At 31.9% G+C, this 10,832-nt stretch overlaps 1 protein-coding gene across 1 annotated transcript in view; it reads left to right on the top strand.

Annotated features, from left to right (window-relative positions):
- Positions 1-1,656, top strand: part of LOC136990340 (astacin-like metalloprotease toxin 5) — a 52,001-nt gene extending 50,345 nt beyond the window's left edge. Inside the window, exons 2-7 of the mRNA XM_067288730.1 lie at positions 536-585; positions 661-734; positions 809-884; positions 955-1,075; positions 1,139-1,314; positions 1,384-1,656. Coding sequence (XP_067144831.1) covers positions 540-585; positions 661-734; positions 809-884; positions 955-1,075; positions 1,139-1,314; positions 1,384-1,607 — 717 coding nt within the window. The 5' untranslated portion in view covers positions 536-539 and the 3' untranslated portion in view covers positions 1,608-1,656. The remainder of the gene's footprint in view (positions 1-535; positions 586-660; positions 735-808; positions 885-954; positions 1,076-1,138; positions 1,315-1,383) is intronic.
- The last annotated feature ends 9,176 nt before the right edge of the window (positions 1,657-10,832 follow it).

Genomic DNA, 10,832 nt, shown 5'->3' on the forward strand with positions numbered 1-10,832 from the left:
TTGACAGGGGTTAATGGGTTTTTTTCCTCCACTGCATAAACAAGAATAAGTCTTTAAATTGAATCTCGACGGTCCTCTTTGCTAGGTTTTATTATGATATTCCCCATCAGTAATCGACTGGATAAAAATACTGTACACTGCTAATTGGTGGTGGGTTCGCTCTTTGTTATCAATACAATAGTTTTAAACAAGAAATAGAATTGTAAACCTAAAAATAAACAATCGGGCGGACTTTCTACGGGAAACGGGACCTTATTTAGGCATTACAAACGTAAAGGAACCCGAAAAACTCCCCTAGCCTCCCAGTTAGCTTGGATAGAAGCCATGACCAAGCTACTAGTATTCAGCAGTTTATTTACTTTGTCATTGGTGGGCGCGAATAAGGTGAAATTAGTCATCTTCAAGAATTACGAAACATATCTTTAATCTAATTTTCTATAAATATCTTCGATTAGATTATAGACAACAACTGTATATATAGAAACATTAAATTCACTTAGAGAATAATCAAGTGTGCAGCATTACTGATAACTCCAGAAATGTTGCTCTTATTTACTTTATTTACAGTGACATTCGCCAGATACGGTAACATACTTTTCCTTTTTACTTTTTAAAATTAACATTAAAAATTTACAGTTCTTATACTTTTACAATTTCTAGTCGACCTTCCATCCAAAGCTTTACAAGATCCTGATCTCTTCCAAGGAGACATTATCGGAATTGAAGACAATGATGTAAGTTTATTTGTTTTGAATGCTTAATCAAAATTAATTCAATTCAATTAATTTTGCTTTGAATTAAAATTTAGGTGAGAAATGCCGTATCGAATCTTTCACTTCGCTGGAAGGGCGGGATAGTGTATTACACTATCGACCATCATCTAAGTTCGTTGACTTTTACAAAGTTAATATGAGTAAAATTATCTTATTAATTCAAACAAATTTTTTATAATAGAAAATATAAAGCCTTTAATCAAACAAGCAATGAATCACATAAATAATGCAACAGGAGGATGCATCACTTTCAAAGAAAGAAAAAAAGAGCGAGATTACGTTAGATTCATTAAAGGATTGGGGTATATTTTATGTAATTAATACGAAATTTTACCTGTTTTATAATATTATTACACTCAATTTAGCTGTTACTCAAATCTCGGTCGAAGTGGTGGTGAACAAACTCTATCTCTCGGATCCCGGTGTGAATTCATAGGCACTGTTGTGCATGAAATTTTGCACACACTCGGTTTCTATCACGAACAGAATCGACCTGATAGAGATGATTACCTTATTGTTCATTGGGATAATATAGATAAAGGTGAGTTACCATTATCGTATATTTCCATTTAGTTTTCATAAAAAATAATGCAAATTTTGATATTTTTAGGAGATCAGTTTCAATTTAAAATCTTTGATCCGCATGTGCTTACTATTTATAACGATTTTGATCTTCACTCTATCATGATGTATGGAAATTACGCATTTTCTAAGGATGGGAAGTCGAAGACTATGGAAGCGAAATCAGGAGTAAGGCTGCTAGATCCATTCAAGAAGAGTGGTTTAACTTCTAGCGATGTTTATAGAATTAAAAAGTTGTACGATTGTTCATGAAACGAATACTTGAAATTGTAACATTATAATCTGTCATGAAATAAATATAAACGTTCAAAATATTCATTTAAATTTGTAGCTTAGAAACCCTTGCCGTAACTAGTTTTAATCATGTAATGTGCATACGTTTTGTTAAATTGGATAGAGGTTCGGCTCCACTAGAGAAATTTTTACTGTTGTCACCAAGTGTCAAAAGTAAATGATTTTTCGGTCGTTAATTGATTAAAACAAAGATTCATACTGTAGCTTTGTTGTTTATAACTATAACCCAGTATCCTCGATTGTTTTTTAACGCCATCTTTGAAGGCTATCCTTAGCGTGGTGTGCTCAGTATTTTTATTACATACTCACCTAAGTTAAAGGCTGTCATATTGCTTGTTTAAACATCCTTCTTGTAATCAGGACTCGCAAGTGGCAGAGTGGATAAAACCACCGAACTCTAGTGGTAAGTGGGGGGTTCGGGTATGGCTAACAGCTGGAGTTTTCCTGGTTTTTTCACGTTAGTAACACCTAAATAGAGTTCAACTTCTCATAAAAGTCTTCCCGGGATGCATCCCCTCCGGGATATCGCTCACGTGTTGCGTTGCCCTAACCAAATAAACCAAACTAATTCTACCCAGCGATTATTTATTGTGACATCGTCACAATGCCAGGCTGCAACTTTCCTCACAATATTTTCTGTATTTCTTTAGTGGTGTCTTGTTCCTGTACTTCATAGTTTTCTTGTTAGAAATAGAATCGTGCTGGTTATCTTTCTGTTCTGGGAAAAATTATGAATTGATGTAACGTGACTTCTAGTCGAATCTGGATGTTCTTATATAGTTAATCTGGGCCTTTTATGCTCCTAAGCATAGCTGGTCTCGACTTTTGTCTATCTAACATCTTTCTCGAGTTATGGAAGGACAGGCAAACATACAGATAGTCAAAGGACATCAGTCGGAATTTATAGGTCTACAATTTTTTTCAAATTGCAATTCAATAATTTTTCGATAAACGTGATATTTACGAGAACATACTTCAAACATTGTTTGTAGAGTTTGATGCAAAAATGTCTGTTGCCTATATGTTACTGTGTAAGACCGATATATGGCGAATGTCGACATTCTCCGGTGAATGTCAACATTCACACAGTCGCTTCGTGTATGTACGAAATATTTGCTAAATATCATTATTTCTCACTTACACCCACAAATGTTGACATTCAGCATGCACTGATGTGAACGTTGAATAAAAATATTGTTCCTAGCATTTAGTCGTAGAACACTTCTTGCAATTACAGCGTGTATAGAACTACACAGATTATTTGATGTAAGGGCTCTTTATACGTCTACTGTACACAATTTGAAAAATCTTTTAAATATATTAGATTGGTTATTCGGTACGATAAACCTTTGTAAATATAAATTAAATAATATAATATAATATAAAAGGATTAGAAATGAAATAATCTAATAATCTCAATCTTTGGTGTTGTTATATTTTGCCCGGGTACGCCGAGCTCATCTGCTAGTATTCAATAATTAATGTCACGGAACAATTAATACCTGACATTGTCGTAGTGCATTGTTGTTTCCTACATTTCCAAATTTTTAAAATTCATTTATACATATTATATTTTAAATTTTTCGTTTATTTAAACTAGAAAAATGGTAAGTAAAGTCGTTAGTTTCTTTTGCGAGGGTTTAATTTCTTCTTGATGAAAGGGTTTCACTTTGAATTGTAATGTGAAATCAAATATCTATAAGAATATGATGTGAAAATCTTCATAAATAAAATATATAAATAAGAAATAATTATTGGAAAATTTAAAAGTTTATAATAATATCTATTTTCCAAACATTATTTAAAAGGATAAAGATAAGATTTATCAATGCACTAGATGTCCGAGAAAACTTCATACACAACGTGAGTTTGATGATCACATGCGGAATCACGCTGCTCATGTATTGTGGTTTGTGTGCCACATCTGCGGAAAGGGATTTACTCAGAATGCTGATCTAGTACGTCACAGACAAGAGCACTGCAGACAAAACAGAGAAAAAAAGTCATTATAGTACAATTACAAAGACTGCACTTACGCCAGTAAATGGAAAGTCACCTTGATTAGAAACGTGAGTAAAAAACATCAACAAACAATCTTTTCTGAAGTAAGTTTTGCACTTTAAATATTATTTTTATTTTTTAATAGGTAAGACGATCAAAATTATTAAACGAATACATACAACGTGATTACATGATTAGTTACAAGGAAAACTTAATTATCAATATTAACGTATGAAGTTGTAGTCATTTCTCAAATTTAAATAAAAATTTTTTATTTACTTCCAAAATGTCAACTACATTGATTGTATTCGGTTAGATGTGAAATGCAACAAGATTTTTCTGAGCCAAATCGTGGCAAATAAAGACACGACATCCACACAAAACCAAAAAGACTACACACAAAAATTTCGTGAAATAAATGACATTTTAAGAACATTTGAAGAAGATTTACAACCAAAATATTATTAAGGAGATGTGTTTTCTGTCCCTTAACAAGACTAGATTTTAGGACAGAAGTGAATGATACAAACGTTAAGCAATTATATGTTAACAGTTATAAATTACATAAATATGATTTAATTAAAAGCAAAACAAAACGTGCAATTATTTATTGTGACATAATCACAATGCCGGGCTGCAATTTTTAATCATATTTTTAATTAATTTAATATAAAATATATGCTGTTTACCTCAAATTAGTAGTGGCGTGCCCCTGTATATCATGCTTTTCCTTTAACATTAGAATCGAGCCTATTATATATAATAATATATAATAAATTAATAAATAACAGAATTCAACCCATTATTTTAGACTTTGTCAGAAAAGTCGAAAATGAAGAATTATCAATGCAATGTTTGCAAAGAAACTTTTGAAAGTCCATCATCTTTAAAACATCAATCTGTGAAAATCCTATTGTTTGTTTTTCGTTTCTTCTAAAAATTTATATACTTAAGCACTTTTTATTTTTCAAGCGTTTAATTTGGTCTAAAACTTTAAATAGATCAATGCTACTTTCTATACTTCATAAAAAAGAAAAAAATGTTTAAAATATTCACATTAATAAAGTGTTTCATTCATTAAAACCAGAATAAAGAATCAGAAGTTTATGACTCAATAATACACAATTAAAAGTCACATTACAATCCCAATAATAATTTATTCAAGAATTGTTAAGCAGACAGAAAAATAATATGTTGAAGCATCATCAAAAATGAATGATTGTAAGAATTTCAATTAGTGTGTGTTCAATTCTAAAACAATTTGAAGTAATTCCCGTTTACAGGAATCTCTCGTAATTGTATTTGTTGTGTTTAATGTAAGTTTAAAACAGTACCCGAAATATTGAAAATTGTCTAATTTGATAGTTTGCAAATTAATTCTGTGCAAGCGATTTCTAGTTGCCTGGGCGAGCAGTAAGCGAGTGCATGCTTCTGAAGTAACTTTTGCACCTTTCGTCCGATTTTTGAAAATACATTACTACGTTATATTTTCATAATTATGAAAGAATAATGCTTAGTAGAGTTCTGGTATGTGCATAAATTACAATTTTGGAAACATAATTAAATATGAGAAAAGATATATTCAAAAAACCAAAGTATCGACTTTATCCTACTTGACGCTTAATAACGAAACGACATTTTTGAGTTCTGTTTCCTGGAGTTTGAAGCTAGACATATGCGTCATATTTGTGCAGAGTTTGGTGAATTTCGGTTAAACTGCGGAAAAGTTATTCTCATTCAAAGAAAAGGAACCAGATTTACGTCCCTCATCCCCTCTAGATGACACCACGTTACCTAGCTCTTCAATTGCCTCTGTTGTAACTGCATGCTCGGCCTGTACCAATTTAAAAGAAATGTCATTTCCTTTTGTCGACATGTCTAGTATACCGTACATTATAATATTCATAACTAAATACTTTTGTTTGTAAAGTGAATTGATACGGTCTTGATCTGAACTGTACATTATTGTTGACGTGATTATAAACTCTTCGTTGCAAATAAATAATAAACTTATTCATTCATAGAATAAGTTTGAATTCGTAGAATGTTCAACTGTCATATTTGACCTTCCCAGTTTTCTCAAATCTCTACGTTTTGAAACGTCCTAAATTTAGAAAAGTAAAAAAGGCAAAAACAATGCTATTGGTGTGTATGGGTGTTTGAGGAAGTGTAAGCATCAATTTAGCTGAATATGTCAGGATGAAATATCGATTAAGTAAGGAAATTCAGCATGGTCGCTTGTATGTGAGAGGCATTCATGCTGTTAAATTTTGATGGTTAAAAATAAAGGAGATGGTGCGATAAAGGGGATCGTGTGTATCTTTGAAGGGTCAGAATTAATGACGATTTTACAAGTTATTTAGTTTTATGTTTTTATATAAAACTCATCTCATCTTTCAAAGTTAGCTTTTTCCCATTTTATAGTAATTAATAATATAAAAAATTTCATAACAAATGTAATAACAGATAGCGCCACACAGAAATTTAATAAGTTATATTGTAATAAAAATGATAAAAAGTTGTTTTTTAAATAAAATCTTATAACAGCCAGGAAAGTTATGCAACTCGTTGCTGGATTCTTTTTGCATGTAGGACAATTCTTTGCCTAAAGTATTCACTTCGCATGTCCATTCCACCATTATTTTTTTGACCAAGTATAAACAATTCATACGTTACATAATTCAAATACCGTTTCCAGACTCATTATGAACATTAGTTAGGTATAAAAAGTTGTCTTCATCCCTCTTCTTCATCGTCTTTTATCGTGTTGCTAGATCTATTCCTACGTGAGAGCAGATGAAAACAAATGCTCAGAGGGTAAAACAATAACTCAAAATCACACATTTTGAAACTTGTATTCTTTATTCAACCTCTTCAATTGTAAATACATTTGTTATAAGAAAAATGTATTTACAATTATATTTAATTATTGTTTTGTAATTGAAACAGTCTAGGCAGGAAAGACACGAGCTTACCACCCTGGGCAACTCAGGAACAAATCTCTTCTGGTTAAAATTCCCTACTGATTATCTTAAACTATTTGTCCTAAATATGTCAACTCACTTTTACAAATCCTCACTAAAACCCTAACGTACTTTAGAGCTGCTCTAATTTATAGAATCTAAAACAAAAATAGATTGTATTTCTTTTATCTTCATACATCTTTTCTATAAAATAGAGGTCGAATCCAAACAATGGTAAAACACTAAGAATGCAGTTGACGTTTGACAATAAGATGTAATTTCAATTAAAATACTAAAAATGTTCAAGTGTTTTCTGTAGTGTTTTTATATAATAGTTTAATTTATGCCTATTATGCCAGCTGCGATGTAAATTCGAGGAGGTGAAAAGATAAGCAGAGTCGTGTGTATCTCCTGTAGGGTGATACTTAATGACGATTTTACTTCTTATTATCATTTGCAATTTTTTATATAATGTCCCTACTCTCAAAATGAAGCTTTTTGCCATTTTATAATAGTTAAAAATATAAAAAATTTTAAAGTAAAATATCATAACAGATTTAGCCATCAAATGTTTCCGGTAAAGTTAGGCAAATCCAATATGGAAATTATTTGTAACACTTTACAAAGATAGGCTTTAAAAGAACTCATGCAAAATTATTATTATTTTTTTAATAGTTGATTACTAACTCAAATTATTGACATTAATAATAGAATTGATAAAATCTTTAAACCAGAAAACATTTAATCAGTTATAAGAGTACACACAATGACCAAATGTTCGGGTTTTTGCTTTAAATCTGAATTAAATTTAGACATTTAATTTATGGGTACAGTTTTGCTTTTCTTTGTAAAGCTAAATTCAAATGTTTTAAAAATTCGATTTCTGCTTATATTATAAACTAACTTTTTTTAGAATTGTAAAAGTTCTGGCCACGTGGAGTTTTCCGAGTTTTTTCCATGTCTGTAACGCCTAAATAGGGGGCGGGTTCCTCTTAAAAAGACCTCCCGGAAGGCATCCCTGCCTAAGGCAAATCTCCCAAGTATTGCGTTGCCATAACTGAACAAACAAACAAGGTAGTTTTTAATTAGCTTCAGCTTCGAAAAGCTTCTCTCACAAATTGAAACTCTAATTCCGATCGTTAAGAACATTCGGAGCCCATTTCTATATTCGGTACCGAATCGATCAATTTGTATCGATGAATAAAATTCAGAAGCTCCATTGGTCCATCTTGACAAATCAGGTTAAGTTCCGAAGATACAGTAACGTTAGATATTTTTTGTTTTGTTTACGTAAACGGACTAAAATACTTTTGTGTAGTGTTTTATATAGTGTATAACTAGATTAGAGTTGAGTTGCTTGTTTTCCTGTGTAATACGGACCCCAGCAGCTCGAGCAGCGAAATGCCAAATTTTGCTTTGTTCTAATTGCGGTGAAAAAATTTTCGGGTCTTTTTTTCCTGTGATTTTCGAGCCCCTATGGGCCTATCGCTTTCCAGGGGCCCGGTGCGAATCGCACCTACCGCACCCCCTAGCTACGCTACTAAAACGGGGTCATTTTAACCCAGAGCATAAAGAGGAACGTATGATAAAAAATAAACAGATTTTACTTCAATTTTAAGTTATTTTTATATGAATTTGCTTAATAATATATGTTAAATAACACATAAACATATGCACACAGAAATGTAAAGTTCATTTTTTGTTACGAAGGTCCTGCTTTTCTGAAATTCTTCTTTTTGCGATAGTCTTGTAGTTCATTCATCGCTTTTCTTTTCTTTAAGCAAATGTCGGTAGCAGAAGATAGCATTCAGAATACTCCACCACAGAATTGCTAGCGAACAGCAACAACTTTTGCATAATTATTAGTGGATATTGATGAAAGAAAAATAATTTTATGCCATATAGTAGTAAATGCACTATATTTTTGTCGAAATTACTTCCAGTTATGAAAATAGCCTAACAAGAAAACAATAAACGGTTAACGTCGACCTAGGTAACCCCATTGGCGGCACTTCCGGTAATCTCGACGACGGTTGTGTATGAAAAAGAAAATAGATGGCGCCACTAAAAGATTTTTGGTTTTAATTTATGTAAATTAATGGTATTTGCGTATGTGATATTATACAAATGTGAGTATACCTTTTATTGAAGAATTGGTTAGTGTCGCAGGTATTCTTTCTGTACACGTTTTCTGTTCTGTTACGTTTAAAGAAAAATTTAAAACTTGGGTTAGATTTGCCTTAGGTAGCCAAAATGGCGGCTCGTCTCTAATTCCAGCAAACAGAAGAAGGGAAACAGTGGGGACCACTGTTTCCCTTCTTCTGTTTGCTGGAATTAGAGACGAGCCGCCATTTTGGCTACCTAAGGTAAATCTAACCAAAACTTGTACTTGGTAATAATTCTTAATTTTGTTTCGATATTTCAAGGAAATTTAAATTATATAATTACTTTTAACAACATAATATCTGAAATTGAATATATTTCCGACGAATTTTGTACCCATTGTAATTCGAGAAAGTTTCTTCGCCTAATGGAATCAGATTTTGATGAATTAGGGTTGGACAAAAAGATTAGTTCAGATATTAATTATGGTGTATGGTTGGGTTTGCAACATATTGAAGACGTTTGTGTTAATTGTTCGAAACGTCGGAAATTAATCTGTAGAGCTGATAGAAATTCTATAATGCTGAGATGTAACAATTGTAAAAAAAAAAAAATCTATTCGGCACATGAGGGAACTTTTAAAGGGAAATGCGGACGCATTAGTTGGGTCGATATTTTATCATTAATTTGGCATCTTTGTTTAGAAAGTACGATAAGTACAGTTGCTTTGGTTGTGATGTAAAACGATGTAAGAATCTCTACATATACCGCCAACTACCCATTTCGTCCCTTCAGTTTGCGCACCTTTTCGTATTTTCTTTTCGCAATAAGTTTCATCAATTTCTACGGTTTTATTTGGACCAGCAATTTTGAATGATAGAAGTGAATTTACACTCAACTGGGTAAATTCTAACTTTGTCAAATCTGGAAGTATTGTAATGACTGACGAGTGGAGAGGATACAATAACACAAATGACCTAGAAGGCATTGAAATAGGACACAGGACTGTTAATCATTCAGAAAATTTCGTCAATCCTTCAACGGGTGCGCATACCCAAAAGCAGAAAAATTGTAGGAATTGTTAAAAAATAGAAAAAATCTACGTATACATTATACCGAGGAAATGTCAGATTCGTATTTATACTCCTTCATATGCAAAAACTTTGTGAAATGGCACCTAAAATCACCGGGTGAACGTTTTAAAATGTTTTACAACATTTGAGTTGGATTTATCCAGGTTCAGGAAAAATAGCAGTTAATGTTACCTATGGTTCCAAAATGGCGGCTCGTCTCTAATTCAAGAAAAAAAACAGCGGGGACACACCTTCTAACTTAACCTACCTATTCTAATTAATTACCATAATTATTACCAACCAAATTATTAGAATAAGTTAGGTTAGGTTAGAACGTGCATCCCCACTGTTTTCTATCTTCTGTTTCCTTCAATCAGAGACGAGCCGCCATTTTGGCACCATAGGTAACATTAACCTGTCAAACAAACTTCACTCTAGTGTAATGTTGCTGTAGAAGGATACAGGAGATACTTATCATGAGAATAAAGGAGGATATTACGTTCATTAAAGAACAAATACGTTTATTAATAAAGATAACATTACTACAATTATCACTAATATGTCCTGTTTCTCTCTATTTTACTTATTTCCAAGTGATGATGTTTTTTGTTTCTTATCCGAAGATTACACAGTTTTATTATTAATATAATCTTTGTACTTTTGTATGTTTTAAAAAGCAAAGTATTAGAAAGATTCCTTCATGCCAGATATAGAAAAGAATCTCCTTTAGTTTTTCCAGCTGATGTACAGTCATCGTGAAACGAAATTAACATATGGAAACATCTGATAATTTTACCGTCAACTTTGTATTTATTTTTTTAAAATTTAAATTATTAGATCTTACGTATAGACTATTTGCTTATTCGTTGTGTTACTTTGTTACCCTTATCTAATTAGAAAATGAAATATTAAAACTACAAATTTCCAACGTAATAAGTTTAATTGTAAAATTTCGACATTCCTTCATTCGAATGTTCTATTTTGTAACGATAAACATATTTTCTTCCACGCCTGATGAGAGCCTGTAAATTAAGGTGAGAACG

The sequence above is a fragment of the Centruroides vittatus genome, unplaced genomic scaffold, assembly GCF_030686945.1.
Source record: "Centruroides vittatus isolate TY-2023 unplaced genomic scaffold, ASM3068694v2 scaffold_907, whole genome shotgun sequence".
NCBI classification, from domain to species: domain Eukaryota; kingdom Metazoa; phylum Arthropoda; class Arachnida; order Scorpiones; family Buthidae; genus Centruroides; species Centruroides vittatus.